General features: G+C 36.1%; 1 protein-coding gene across 1 annotated transcript in view; it reads right to left on the bottom strand.

Annotated features, from left to right (window-relative positions):
• The window catches only part of LOC121422615, a 112,101-nt gene that overhangs the window by 80,242 nt on the left and 15,385 nt on the right, over positions 1-16,474 (bottom strand). The window contains exons 7-13 of the mRNA XM_041617772.1: positions 13,728-14,009; positions 10,316-10,585; positions 9,583-9,849; positions 8,924-9,178; positions 8,109-8,360; positions 7,011-7,262; positions 6,481-6,741 (exon numbers count right to left, since the gene is read on the bottom strand). Coding sequence (XP_041473706.1) covers positions 6,481-6,741; positions 7,011-7,262; positions 8,109-8,360; positions 8,924-9,178; positions 9,583-9,849; positions 10,316-10,585; positions 13,728-14,009 — 1,839 coding nt within the window. The remainder of the gene's footprint in view (positions 1-6,480; positions 6,742-7,010; positions 7,263-8,108; positions 8,361-8,923; positions 9,179-9,582; positions 9,850-10,315; positions 10,586-13,727; positions 14,010-16,474) is intronic.

Raw genomic sequence — 16,474 nt, 5'->3', positions numbered from 1 at the left:
GAATCTCCTCTTTCATCTGATACTACTTAGATTATTCCTCATTCACGCATGAGTGAGCAAAAACAATTCAAAGAAAGGATGCCAAAAACTCATTTGGCGGGGGGGTATCTGAATTTCAAAAAGAAAAGTCACATGACTAAAACTGGTTCAATATCTGCTCTTTTATTTGATACCTTAATCACAGAAAATGATCAAGAACTTAAAAAGTTATGATCCCTCGAAATAGTGCTTGTAATTCCATAATTTCATTAAATAAACGTGTTTTTGCCGGTTTCCCACAGGAGCTATCGCACGGTAACAAAAGACTTAATGCATGGCTGATCGTCAACAAAACTGGAGTGTCGAGTGAGTTTGAACGCTAGCCTGTAAAACCTCTTTATATTATGAAATATAGAAAATTAAGCCTTGTTTCAAATAACCAGAACTTTCTTATTTCTTGACCACTTTCTGTAATTGAGGTATCAAATTAAAGAGCAGATATTGAACTTTTTGAAAATGTGGTTTTCTTTTTGAAACCCAGATACAGCCCGCCAAGTGACTTGTTGGTATCCCCTTTTCAAATTGGTTTTGCTCACTCATGCGTGAATGAGAAATAATCTAAGTAATTTCAGATGAAAGAGGAGATTCTAAGCTTTACAATGGTAGGTCATTGGTCTATTAGTATTTGTGATTAAATTATAAATCATCGATAAATCTGGGTTTCGTTTTTTGTGGGAAGCACTGTATATATATATATATATATATATATATATATATATATATATATATATATATATATATATATATATATATATATAATGTATCATATGTATACATAAGGAGGCGCGATAGCTCAGTCGGTAGAGCGGGGGATTCGTATTCTGGTGACCCTGGCTTGATTCCCACTAGGTGCGCTAGTGCCCTTTGATAAGGCATTAATCCTCAGTACCAGGTCCTTCGGAGGGGACTTTAAGCCATCGGTCCTCTGGTTGCTTGCTTACAAGCATTCATGCTTTCTTAGCAATCAGGTAAAAAATCACCACATCCATAATATATATGTATATAATGCTGAAAGCTAATGCTTTTTGCAAAATCAATAATTGCGTAATTAAAGAAAAAGAGAAGTATTTTTTTTTTGTCATTGAGAACAGAACGTGAAACTGAAAGATATTATGTGTACCTGTAGTTGCAGTGGCAGTGCCAATATCTGTCTGTTGTCCAGCATCAGTGTTAAATGCCCTTACAGTGATGTCATACTGAGATGCAGGAGTAAGTCCAGTAAGGGTGAAATCAGTGGTGGGATGAAGAACCTGCCCTAGTTGCTGCTGCCCGTCTGGTCCAGTGTATATTATCTGATAGATATTGGTACCAGGGACAGGTGTCCAGGTGATGTCTACGGTGTTTGGTGTAACAGCACCCACAGTAACTGAAGTGTCAATACCTATAGCAACAGCAATATTTAAGGACTATTTATTTAATTTTGAGCTGAAAACCATGACCTTCAGAAAAAAATTACACTAACTCTATTTAAAAAGCCTGGGCTTTTTCAGACCAGGCTTTTACAGGTGGGAGGGAGGGGGGAAGCAAGTAGCCAATTAATATGAACTTTGTCTATATTTCATATTTCTAATTTAATCAATTCATCAAATTACATGCAGATATACAGTTGGGTTATCTCAAGAATTCATGCAGATATAAATGAAAAGTTCACCTGTAGTGGCAGTTGTAGTGCCAACATCTACCAGTTGTCCACTGTTAGTAATAGCCCTCACTGTGATGTCATACTGAGATACAGGATTTAGTCCAGTAAGGATGGTGTCAGGGGTGGTCGGAAAATCCTGCAGCTGTTGCCCATCTGGTCCAGTGTAAATTACCTGATAAGTATTGGTATCAGGGATAGGGGTCCAGTCCAGGGCAATTGTGCTTGATGTAACTGGGCCCACATTGACTGAAATGCCAATACCTGGAGTAACAGATAATTGTAAGGACTTCAAGAAAAAATCAAACTGGAGACAAAACACTTTCAAAGCTTTCAATTTTTATCTTGTCAAAGAATAAACAGGTTTTTTTCTTCATTCAAAATCTTTATCTTTAAACAGAGAGGAAATTTCTTTCTATTTCACTTTTCACTTCCAAAAGATATTTCCTAAAACAAGAACTTGCCTTTTGCTAAAATCTATTTTCTTTCGTGGCCCAGTACTTTGGAATTCTTAGCTGTTTAATTTTAAAATGTCTTGTTCATTTAATATTTTGAAACTTAACTTTATAAATATCTTAATGATGATAAACCCATTTGTAAACATTTTTTTATATATAATTCAAATAACATTTTTTTTCTAATTGCTTTATATGTTTTTCAACTATTGATATTGTCAATAATTGTTCTTTTAAAGTAATTTGGGTCAGATTTATTATATAGGGAAATTTTCTGCTTCTTGGCTGCTTGCCTCTCAAAGCTTTTTTTGTAAACTTATATGTATTTGATGTTATGTATTCTTTCTTCCTCATGTATTTTATCATATGTTCATCTTACGCAGAGAGGAAAATAAACTTGAATTGAAACAAACAAATATATTTAAAGTGATGAAGACAAGGAATACAGATATCAATAACATGATTATTAAAAGTGGTACTGCAAATATAGGATGGTCTAAATATTCATAACAGCTATTTACAATCTTTATCCGATATGCAGACAGGCTAAACATACCAACCTGTTGTAGAAGAAGCTGAACCAATTGGGATGGTCTGTCCATCCACTGTAGTACCAAGAACAGTTATTGTGTACGTTGTACCTGGTTGAAGACTATCAATAACTGCCGGGGGTACAGGTGAATTGATAGATCCAGTGTGTAGGCCATCAGTGCTGACAAAGTCTATGCGGTATGTCAAGGCATTTGTTATCTCTGTCCAACTTGCGCTGATTGAATTTGGAGTTGTTTCAGTTATTGTAACTTGTGTTGGAACTGCAAAAAACAAGATCACCGGGATGCATTAGCATACATAACTAGAACTTCTGAAGGTTTTCAGGGTGTAGCAAGAAAGAGTGTAGCCGTTTGACAGCAAACCATGTAATCTTGAATGGGCATGTGTTGGTCCTGAAAAGGACCACCTAAACTCGATATTTTGAGAAATGCGTTCTTGTTGCCTTCATGAGAATGAGCAAACAAAAAAGAAGCCGTACATTCTAACAGGGTTCCCTGTGCGTTGCAGAGTATATGTCTCTGATTGGCTGGAAAAGTCACATGATACCAATATATGAGGACGTAAGTGACAGTGTTTCAGATGCCAGAGTTGTGAATGTCAGTACACAAATAAGGACATAAGGGGTTTGCTATATACAATAAAAGCGATTACCACTCCTGCGGCCGACAACTGTGTCATTCACTCATGTGTAGATGTCATGTGTGGATGTCATGTGACAGATGGACCATCCATTATGTCTTTCAGAGAGTCCATCATGTTGATAGTGGATGAATCATACTTATCATACGAGATAAAATTTCTTCTGGAATGCATTTTTGTGATTTTTTCCTCTGGATTTAGTAACTATTATTTAGGGAATATTTACCTGTAGTAGCGGTAGTGGTACCAATGGCTGATTGCTGTCCTTGGTTAGATGTTGAACGTACTGAGATATCATACTGAGTGGCAGGAGTAAGTCCAGTAAGGATGATGTTGGGGCTGGTGCCTGAGGAAACCACTTGTTGTGTTCCACCTGGTGCAGTGTAGGTTATCTCATAATTTATGTTGTCTGGCAAATTTGTCCAGCGGAGAGCTATCGTGTTTGGTGTTACCGAATCCACAATAACCTCATTCAGAATACCTACAATTTAAATTCATATCATGTTTATTTGTCATTCACCTGCGCTCATCAAATTATTTGAATTGACCTAAACATTGAAGAGATAATCGCGCCAACCTTTTTTTTTTCGTTTTCAACACCAGATTGATAAAGGGTTAATTACAATAAAAAAAGAATATGAGTGAGTCATCAAAGGGCATGAGAAAATCAGAATGAAGACAATGAAATTATACAAATTCAAAAATGATTAAAAACAATGTAAGCAGATGACACAGATGATGTGTTCATCTAACTCTCCAGCAAAGTCTTGAGGGTACCGCTCATCGATGAGATGAAATCAGAAACTGTCGAGTATCCTATATGGATAGTGAGAGCCAACGGACTTTCCCATCCCTCCCCATCAGACTGGAGTTGGCCTCTTATCACTCCCACTCTTGAATTGGTCATGAAAAGCCTCAGAAGGTTGAAAATGGTAGACAAGCCAACATTTAGCCTGGTAAATGTCTCAAGGACACAAAAATCTGCTATTAAAGGTCAAGTCCACCTCAGAAAAATGTTGATTTGAATCAATAGAGAAAAATCAGACAAGCACAATGCTGAAGATTTCATCAAAATCGGATGTAAAATAAGAAAGTTATGACATTTCAAAGTTTCGCTTATTCTTAACAAAATAGTTATATGAACGAGCCAGTTACATCCAAATGAAAGAGTCGATGATGTCACTCACTCAATATTTCTTTTGTTTTTTTATTGTTTGGATTACACAATATTTCAATTTTTATGAATTTGATGATTAGGACCTCCTTGCCTGAAGCACAAAATGTTAAAATAATGGAATTCCACGTGTTCAGGGAGGAAAGAAACTTCATTTCACATGACAATGACAAGAAAATCAAAATATTTCATATTTCAAACAATAAAAAACAAAAGAAATAGTGAGTGAGTGACATCATTGACTCTCTCATTTGGATGTAACTGGCTCGTTCATATAACTGTTTTGTGAAATGAAGCGAAACTTTAAAGATGTGATAACTTTCTTATTATACATCCGATTTTGATGAAATTTTCAGTGTTATGCTTGTTGATTTTTTCTCTTTTTATTCAAATCAAGTTTTTGTTGGGGTGGACTTGTCCTTTAAAGAAATTAGCTCCTGGGTCCCATCTCACAAAGAGCTGTGATTGATCTGATCAACCTCAACTATGGCAATCCACCAATATCATAAGTTTTCATCCAGGTAATTTCCTCAATATTCCTTTCCAAACTAAACGAAGCTCACTGGAAGGTCACGATAATGAAGCATGCATGAATATACCTATTCATAAAACGTTTTTAACAGACATATGCATTTTAGATCTTGGGGTTGCTGGTTTTTCATAGTCGTGGTTGATTGGATCAATAGCAACTCTTTGTAAGACAAGCCCCTGGACTAGTGTTAGATGGATCATCGTTGTGATCAAGACTGAGCATGTTGAGAGAGATACATATAGCATTGTCAATGACCTGAGACAACTAGACAATCAAGTGAGACTTTGATTAGGTGTTTAATTCTCGTTAGTCATAGACATAACTAATATTTGATCTTGGCTGCACATCATTTTCATAACTAGAAATTTTCTTTATAAAATATGTAAGGCATACTGATTACTATAAAATGAAATATGAAGGATGTTTTACATAAACATGTATTTGTATAAAAATTGTAATAATTTACATATTATGCAACGAGACTATTTCTGTACTTTAGGGAAAAGGATTTCTGTATATAAGATAATAATAATCAAATATTAAAAACACATGGTTTCAGGCTTTGGTACGATTTAAAGCTGCATAACACTACCAAGAACCATCTACATTGCCTTCACATTTTCAAAGAAAAATAAAGGGCTGAATGTTGTGATTGAAGATAAATTGTGTACAGACCTGTTGTTGGCGTGATGCTTCCAACTTCCAATGGTCCACCTCCCGGGAAAGCCACAACTCGAATATCATACATTGTAGCTGGTGTGAGTCCAGTTAGTGTGGTTTGGGTGTTTAGTGGTCCATTAGAAACTATCATTTGATGTTCAGGTTGAGTCGAGCCAGTAGGCCTATATAAGACCTGGTAGAAAGTACTACCATCTATCGCCGTCCAGGAAAGTGTAACCGTGTTCTCCGTAACTGAATCCAATATTACCGTCGTATCCATACCTGGTAAAAACATTGCAAGATAAAAATAAGTCTCCATCTAACTAAACTCTACAATGGTGGAGCAGAAAGTAAAATGTAGTTTCATATATAACCTTGATGATCGACATACTTTCTGAAGAGAGAGAGAGTAATCTGCAAAGATCTATCAGAGAAGCCTAGGAAATCCCTCTGACCACCTCTTTCTTCTTTGAGATTGATTGCTTCCCGTTAATTTCATTATTGAAACTTTGTGTTTCACCTGCCCTCATAGAATGCCTTACAACGACAATCCATATTGATATTATAATATTCCATTCTAATTAATAGCTGTATCATGCAATTATCAAGCAGCATACAACTCTCAATCACACACACTAACCCAATCTTACACATACACACCCACCCTGACACACTTGCACCCTCACGCTGATGCTTTTTGTAAAATCAAGAAGTGCCTAGTTAACCCCCCAAAACAATGAACTTTAAGTTGTTGTTTTTTTGTAATTAAGACCAATACGTGAATGTGTACCTGTAGTTGCAGTAGCAGTGCCAATATCTGTTTGTTGTCCAGCATCAGTGTTAAATGCCCTTACAGTGATGTCATACTGAGATGCAGGAGTAAGTCCAGTAAGGGTGAAATCAGTGGTGGGATGAAGAACCTGCCCTAGTTGCTGCTGCCCGTCTGGTCCAGTGTATATTATCTGATATATATTGGTACCAGGGACAGGTGTCCAGCTGATGTCTACGGTGTTTGGTGTAACAGCACCCACAGTGACCGAAGTGTCAATACCTATAGCAACAGCAATATTTAAGGACTATTTCTTTTAATCTTGAACTAAAAACCATGACCTTCAGAAAAAAATTACACTAATTCTATTTAAGTGGGCTTTTTCAGACCAGGCTTTTACACTGAGGTGGGAGGGGGGAAGCAAGTAGCCAATTCATATGAACTTTGTCTTTAATTTCATATTTCTAATTTAATCAATTCATCAAATTACATGCAGATATATATACTTGGGTTATCGCAAGAATTCATGCAGATATAAATGAAAAGTGCACCTGTAGTGGCAGTTGTAATGCCAACATCTACCAGTTGTCCACCGTTAGTAATAGCCCTCACTGTGATGTCATACTGAGATACAGGATTTAGTCCGGTAAGGATGGTGTCAGGGGTGGTTGACAAAGCCTGCTGCACTTGTCCATCTGGTCCAGTGTAAGCTACCTGATAAGTATTGGTATCAGGGATAAGGGTCCAGTCCAGGGCAATTGTGCTTGATGTAACTGGGCCCACATTGACTGACGTGCCAATACCTGGAAGAACAGATAATTGTAAGAACTTAAACAAACTTAAGACAAAAAACTTTAGAAGCATCATTTTTATCTTGTCTTAATTCAAAAATCTTTATTTTTAACAGAGAAGAAATTTCTCTCTATTTCACTTTTCACTTCCAATAAGATATTTCATAAAATAAGAACTTGCCTTTTACATAAATCTATTTTCTTCTGTGGCCCAGTATTTTGGAATTCTTTGCCAGTTAATTTGAAAATTTCTTGTTCATTTCATATTTCCAAACATAACTTTAGAAATATATTAATGATAATTGAACCCATTCGTAAATATTTTTATAAATAATTTAAATCATACCACTTGTGTCTCTATGTCTTTTTAATGTTTTCTACTTGTTCAATATATTTTGTAACTATTGATATTAATAATAATAATAATAGCCAGTTTTTATAAAGCGCTTTTCACAGAATGGCCCAAAGCGCGTTAAAGCATATTATTACCCCGGTCATTGGATTCATTTCAATCAAGCACGAAATTGTAAATTAATTTGGGTTGGACGTATTATATGGAAATTTTGTCCTTCTTGGCTGCTTACCTCTCAATGCTTTTTTTTCTTGTAAACTTATTATGTCTTTGATGATATGTATTCTTTCTTCCTCATGCATTTTATCATATGTTCATCTTACGCAGAGAGAAAAATAAACATGAATTGAAAAAAATGTATATTTAAGGTGATGAAGACAAGGAATATATATTCATATTAATAACATGATTAATCAAAGTAGTAATGCAAATATGGGAAGGTCTAAATATTCATAAAAGCTATTTACAATCTTTCTCCGGTATGTAGACAAGCTAAATATACCAACCTGTTGTAGCAGAAGCTGAACCAATTGGGATGGTCTGTCCATCCACTGTAGTACCAAGAACAGTTATTGTGTACATTGTACCTGGTTGTAGACTATCAATAACTGCCGGCGGTACAGGTGAATTGATAGACCCAGTGTGTAGGCCATCGGCACTGACAAAGTCTATGCGGTATGTCAAGGCGTCTGTTATCTCTGTCCAACTTGCGCTGATTGAATTTGGAGTTGTTTCAGTTATTGTAACTTGTGTTGGAACTGCAAAAAACAAGATCACCAAGATGCATTAGCATACATATCTGTAACTTCTGGAGGTTTTCATGGTGAAGCAGAAAGAGTGCAGCATTTTCATGGTAAACCATGTATTCTTGAGTGTGTTGTTCTTGAAAAGAACCACATTTTGAAAAAATGTGTTATTGTTGTCTTCAGGAGAATGAGCAAACGTAAAAAAAAATCTATATACTCTAACACGGTTCCCTGTGCACAGTGCGTTGCAGAGTATGTCTCCGATTGGCTGGAAAAGTCACGATATGAAGATATGATGACCTAATATATGACTTGCAGACGTCAGAGTTGTTGATGTCAGCACACACATACGGACATAAGGGGTTTGCTATATAGTGACAATTATTACCATTCCCGCAATGCCGCAACTCTGATCCTTACTCATATGCAGATGTCATGTGACAGATGGACCATCCGTTATGTGTTTCAGAGCGAATCGTGTTGATAGTGGCTGAATCATACTAATCATAATAGATGAAATTTCATCTTGAATGCATTTCCAGTGAGTTTTCATTATGGATTTATGGAATATTTACCAGTAGTAGCAGTAGTGGTACCAACGGCTGATTGCTGTCCTTGGTTAGATGTTGAACGTACTGAGATATCATACTGAGTGGCAGGAATAAGTCCAGTAAGGATGATGTTGGGGTTGGTGCCTGAGGAAACCACTCGTTGTGTTCCATCTGGTGCAGTGTAGGTTATCTCATAATTAATGTTGTCTGGCAAATTCGTCCAGCGGAGAGCTATTGTGTTTGGTGTTACCGAATCCACAATAACCTCATTCAGAATACCTACAATTTAAATTTATATCATATTAATTGGCCTTTACCTGCACTCATTTACATTATTTGAATTGACCTAAACATTCAAGAGATAATCCAAACAACTTTTTTTTTCCTTTTCAACACCAGATGAGTACAGGGTTTATTACATTCAAAAAAGAATATGATTGAGTCATCAAAGCGCATAAGAAAATGAGAATGACGACAAAAGTACAAAAAAATTGCAATAGGCAACGGGACTATTTCTGAACTTTATGAAAATTTATTTCTGTATATAAGATAATACTCTATCAAATGTTAAACACATGGTTTCAGACTTTGGTACCATTTTGGGCTGCATAACACTACTAAGAACCATCGACATAGCCTTCAGATTTACAAGGGTCATGATTGAAGATAAATTGTGTACAGACCTGTTGTTGGCGTGATGCTTCCAACTTCCAATGGTCCACCACCCGGGAAAGCCACAACTCGAATATCATACATTGTAGCTGGTGTGAGTCCAGTTAGTGTGGTTTGGGTGTTTTGTGGTCCATTAGAAACTATCATTTGTTGTTCCGGTTGAGTTGAGCCAGTAGGCCTGTATAAAACCTGGTAGAAAGTACTACCATCTATGGCTGTCCAGGAAAGTGTAACCGTGCTATCTGTAACTGAATCCAATGTTACCGTCGTATCCAAACCTGGTAAAAACATTGCAAGATAAAAATAAGTCTCGATCCAACTAAACTCAACAATGTAGATCAAAGAGTAAAATGTAGTTTTATATGTACATGTAACCTAGATGGACATACTTTCTAAAGAGAAAGAAATACAAAAGAAATCTACGAACAAAGAGCTATCAGAGAGGCCTAGGAAATCCCCCTGACCATCCTCTTCATTTTGAGATTGATGGCTTCCCGTCAATTTTATTACTGAATTTTTGTGTTTCACCTGACCTCATAGAATGCCTTACAACGACAATCTGTATTGATATTATGATATTCCATTCTAATTAATAGCTGTATCATGCAATTATCAAGCAGCATACAACTCTCAACCCAACACTAACCCAACCTCACACACACACACACCCACCCCCACACAGTTGCACTCTTAAGCACACCAAAACTCAGTAACTTCATTAATTTTGTGTTTGGGATGACCTACCTGTTGTACCTACAGCTGATCCGACGTTAAACGTATTTGTGCCGTCTGTTCCTTGCACTGAGAATGTGTATGTTGTCTGTGGTTGAAGCCCAGGCACAACGACAGCTGTGTTGCCGTTCCCGTCTGGGTTAAAGGAACCAGTATGCGAACCATCGGCACTGATGTAAGAGATTAAGTAGTCTGTGGCTGCCTGGTTAAAAGTCCATGAGAGCGTTGCTGAATTTCCAGTTGTGCTGTCCACAGTAACGCTGCTAGTACCTGGTAGGCTATCTGAAATGATCCACAGTCAGTGTTTCATAATTTACTTTAACAGATACAAAAGCTTAGTTTACTTAGGCCTGTATGCTGAAGTCTGGTTTAACTTAAACTCCGGTTTTAAGTTGTGGTTTAAGTACGGATAGCCAAATGTTACATAAACATAATTCAATTCATTTATTTGACATCCTTTAAAAAAAAACATACAAACATAGGCCTATATACAAGTATACAACAAAGGAGTAAAAAGAATTTAAATTACAATATAAGCAATAATAAGAAAATAAAAATGGCAGAAATATAAAAGAAATTGAAATAAAATGCAGCGGATGTGTAAGTAGTATAAAAAGTTAATAGATGATTGTCTTCACCATCGATGAATCGGAAAGGAGCATGTGAACATAAGAAACATACAACTTTCTAAAATCTTTGACACTTTTGGCTTTCAATAATTTTAGCACAGACCATGGTCTAAGTTAAAGGTCAAGTCCACCCCAGAAAATTGATGATTACAATGGATAGAGAAAAATCAAAAGAACATAACAATGACAATTTCATCAAAAACGGATGTAAAATAAGAAAGCTTTCACATTTATAAGTTTCGCTTATTTTTCACAAAACAGTTATATGCACAACTCATTGATGTGCAAATGAGAGAGTTGATGATGTCACTCATTCATTATTTCTTTTGTTTTTTATTGTTTGAATTACACAATATTTCAATTTTTTCAGATTTGACAATTGGGACCAACTTGATTTAACCACAAACTGTTAAAGTATTGGTAATTGCACATGTTCAGGGGAGAATAAAATTTTGTTTCACATGATGAGGAGAAAATCAGAATGTTTCTTATTTCATATAATGATATACAAAAGAAATAGTAGGTGGATGACATCATCACTCTGCTCATTTGCATACTGACCAGGATGTGCATATAACTATTTTGTGAATTTAAGCAAAACTTTAAAATATCATAACTTTCTTATTTTACAACCGATTTTGATGAAATTTTCAGTGCCGTGTTTGTTGATTTTTTCTTTTTATTCAAACCAAGTTTTTATTGGGGTAGACTTGTCCTTTAAACATGATTTAAGAATACCAGCCTTAAGATATAATAACATTTCTATCAGAGACAATACTGGTAAATGATTGTTACACCCGGGTAAAGTACATAATGCTCATGGCTGTCAAGTGTAACGTCCCTTTGATAATATGCACCAGCTTCTATAGTAAATATGACCTTTGCTATAAATTGATCTCTATTGAACTATTCCGAGACACAGGTTTGTATGACTAAAATAAGAACCATTTTAAGAAAGAAAATGTAGAAAGGCAAGTGGTATTTCATTTACCAACTACCATCAATTCTTCAGTTTATGAAAATATCCCCCCCCCCCCTATAGTGCATATTTAACACTTTTCTTCAGGGTAGTGGAAATATTATTTTCTCTCACATAGTGAATATGACAGAATATTGCTCATGCTTCAGCAAACAATAAAAGGAGCTAAAAGTGAAAGAAATGCATGGGCACAATGAGAGCAATTGTCTAAAATACTCATACCCAACAACAACCCTTTTAACATGTATGATTACATTTGATGTTTGAATAAATTTGGAACAAATTCTTTTTAATTCCTTTTTTCACTAAAAGGGCATGGAAGAAGGTTTATTTTCACTCGGTCAAAACAGACGGTAAAAACCTCAGATTGTCTTGATTCTAACTCCATCATGGCTAAAACTACTTGACCAGTATACTTATTGTGGTCCCACCATCACTTGGTTGAATAATATGGTGGTTTAACTATCATTTAGGCTAATTCAGATAGAGGGTCTATAATTTCCATCAAGTTTGATTAGTAGTATTTTGCATTTTGTCACATGATAATTTGGTTCATAAACAGCTCAACTAATCATATACACTAAGTGATGTTAGACAAGGTGGATATTACAACGATGTAGGTATAGCATAACCGGTGTGTTGGCTCAGTTGGTAGAGCGTTCGTCTCACAACCGGGAGGCGGGGGTTCAAACACCGGGCCCGTCAGCCCAAAAGACGTTAAAAGATGGGAGTTGCTGCTACCCTGTTTGGCGTTCAACGATTAAAGGGATAGAGCCTCGTCGATCTGGCGCTGCACAGTGGCTGCCGGGCCCACGATCAATTGGGCAAAGCAAACTTTCGGAGTATTTCATTTCATGTCTATTTTGAACAATAAATTATGATTTTTTTCATGTAGGTCATCATTAAAGCAAAGAAATTACCACCATTTTAATGTTTTCATCACTGTAACTCCTAGAAAGGATTCTAAAGTGTAATTTATTTTATAATTTCCTTTTATGTTGTATTGACTACCATATGTTTTCAATTCAGTGGATTGGGGTTTTTTTCTACTCACACTCGGCATAGCATGTTCTTCTGTGCATATGAATAGCTATGCCTACCGGTGGCTTCCAGTGGCTCACTTCATTCATCATCCTTGTATAGCTAGCTGTATGAGCCGCCAAAAGGATTACAGCGCAACTATCAAGTATTATATCCTAGATAGATTGAATCCTGTATAGTGATTGGTTTGAATAGCATCATGTGACCAAATATATTTCAACTATGATGTTGCGTGACGTCAGACCTCAATATATTTTTCACTATACCATTATTTCAGAAAACTGGATATTCAGCGAACTCTCGGCCAGCGAGCTCTCTCTCCCGGGCAACTCCCGTGATGCGTCGGCGCAGGCACTAATCTGCATTCTGCTGAGCGCGGTGGCTCTAAGAAAAGCAGGTAATTCGAGGCAAGCAACCAGACTTTGGAAGCTCAGTGCATAGATTTTGGTTAAAAATTTGGTTAAGAGTAGGATATAAAACAAATATATCAGGCATTACATTGAAAAGCATAATGGAAATTATTAATCCTCGGTTGGACTGGCAAAACTACTATTTCGGGAAAAATAGTAATTGCTAGACCAACCTCCGATAAATAATTCCACTATACTTTCTCAAAGCCTGATATATTTGTTTAATATATGTTGATCTTTATTTTCTTTCAATGTTTGATTTTTTTTATCTATATGTCTTTAGTACTGCCAGTGGAGGGCAAATTTTCTATAATTTTTTATATGGATCAATGAAATAGATCTGAATCTGAATCTACAATTCTTACTGGTTGTTGCTTCATCTGATCCAACAACAGAAGCTTGATCTGTATTTGTCAGTACATCTCTAATGATAGCTTCAACAACAGCAATGTACGGGGTTTCCGGTGTCAAGTTCTCAAATAATACAGATGTGGTTCCAGCTGGAACACTTTGTTCAAATTGCTGTAAGCCATCCTCACTGAACAGAAGAACCCTGAAGGAGTTGGCAGCGATGCCATCAGTCGACCAGAGTACCTCCAGTTCTTGAGCTGTAACAGCCCCAATATTCACAGTTCCAGCAACAGCAGCTGTATGGATTATGAACAAATCATGAACAAAATTTTTAAAAATGATGATTATGATAATGATGTTAATGCAATGCATATTAACCCCTTGCATATATAAGGGATGGAGGAGTACAGAAAACACATGTTAAACCTAAACTATGCAGTCTCCAATGGGTTAAAGGAAAGTGAAACCATTGAAACAAGATAGCTTGTGTAAAAACAGAAAAATCAAAGAAACAGATCAACAAAAGTTTGAGAACAAATGAATGAATAATAAGAAAATTATGAGCATTTGAAGTTTAGATTATTATTGTAATGAAAATCTTCCCATTGGCAATGCGACAAAGATGTGTGATATCACATGTGAACAACTTTCCCATCGGTTTTGAATATATTTCACTTAAAATGCCTCTTTTATCACATCTACCAGTAGATCATTAATTCTTTCTAAAAGAGGGTTTGTAATACAGATTTGCAAAGGATATATTATGGATAAAGAGGTTGTATCACCATAAGAAAGAGCAAAATGAGACATTTTGGGGGTATTCTATAGTCCATCAAAGGGAAAGTTGTTCACATGTGACATCACACATATCTGTCGCATTGCCAATGTGAGGATCTCCATACATTAGTATTAAATCACAATATTCAAATGCTCATAACTCACTCATTATTTGTCTGATCTTCCTCCAACTTTCTTTGATCTTATTATTTGATTTTTCTCTTTCCACACAAACCCATTTTTTCCAAGGGTTTCATTCCCCTTTAATATTGACGAAGAGGATAACAACAAGCAGAGCCCGGGGAAATTCTGCAGGTGCTATCTGTAGGAAACTGAAAAAATAAATTTTGGGATACGTGACATACACAAAAGGGTCATTATTTCGGCTTCTAATGTTTATTTATTTCTGTCATTTCATTACAATATGCAGAAGTTTCTGAATATTAGTGAAAGAATGGTTTAAGATCAATTGAGCAAGTATAACACAACCATGAATTTATGTGGATAATCTAAATGTATTCTTTCCCAATTCTGGTATTTTCACATGGATTTCTACCATGAATCAGCCAATAACATGTCAGGCCATTAAATGAAACAAAAATATATATGTATTTCTGATAGCCTCGATTTTTTTCGTATCCGTGTTTGGCAACTATTCAGACTAAGGTCAAGTGCACACTACTGTACGTGATAGTAAGATACGATTGCATTAAGATCCGACTGCAAAAAAGTTACCGATCCCATCTCCGTGCAATCGTATCACAGGCCAGCGCACACATTGCAAAAGCATTCAGCATGCTTGATCTCATGGTACCTCTTCTTTTGTCTTATCAAGCAAGATCATTCCTACACTGTTTATCATTGCAGACACCGTAATTTTCCCTATGTTCACCATGTCCGTACCCAGTTATGCTATTATTCACTCCGGCAGCAATGGTAAGAAAATCCCCCCCCCCCAGATCATCACGGATCTCAATCAGTAAAGATCAGTGTTGCATCTTTGAAGGTGTAAAAGGGGCTCGATAAATAGAGATATTTTTTCCAACATTTCTGTTTAATTACCCAGTTAACTCTGTATTCACTCAAAAAATGCTGGGAAAATATAAATTAGGCATCATGGATCTCATCCATGTTGCATCCTTGAAGATTTAAAAAGTCATAGAGAAAATTCCTTTGATAGTAAAAATTTATTCTATTACCGTACTCCTACTAAAGATAATAGTAATGTTGAAAGTGATGAAGAATTTGGTAAAACTATGGAAAACGTGCTTTATCAGTTACCATAGTTACACTTCTTTTTTACAATTGTAAAAAAGAAGAAATCATTCCAGGGGGTGTTTCACAAAGATTTAAGTATGAATTAGAGTCGCACCTAAATATTGAGTGTGGTAAAAAAAGGCATGACCGCACCGGTCAGGTCATGCCAGGAGGGTGCGCGATATTGCGTATTAGTCAATAAGATTGTTTGTTGCATATTAAGTATGCGCCAGAATTTAAGCATGACTTTAAGTCACACTTAACTTTTTGTGAAACACCCCCCTGGTTCAATAAAGTCCTATAAGAAATTCAAAGGATAATACATTATCAGGATCACCACTTTGAATCATTGTCCCCAGCTATTGGGGTACCAGTGTCTTCCAGCAGCTCCCACAAGCCTATTTGAAATCGACCAATCACCATCCTCCTGCTTTACTATTGGTTAATCTGTAATTACCTCTTCGTTCCTGCTTTCCTATTGGCTCAACCTTAATTACTTCTTTATAACTGACCTGGTTATGTACCCGAGTTTTCAAGTGGATCATCATTCCTGATGACGACCAGAACACGCTGTTTGAAACGTCGTTAACAATTCTTTTTAGAGCTAACATACAATCAAGAAAGAATAACAAGCAGTACTTTTCAGGACTACATACATGGTGTTTACCGTAAAAACTTCCATTATTTGAAAATTATGCGACCATCCACAACAAAACCAACAATAAGT

Source organism: Lytechinus variegatus, chromosome 10, assembly GCF_018143015.1.
Source record: "Lytechinus variegatus isolate NC3 chromosome 10, Lvar_3.0, whole genome shotgun sequence".
NCBI lineage: Eukaryota > Metazoa > Echinodermata > Echinoidea > Temnopleuroida > Toxopneustidae > Lytechinus > Lytechinus variegatus.
The sequence above is the reverse complement of the archived record's forward strand: the minus strand, read 5'-3'. Positions and strand labels throughout refer to the sequence as shown.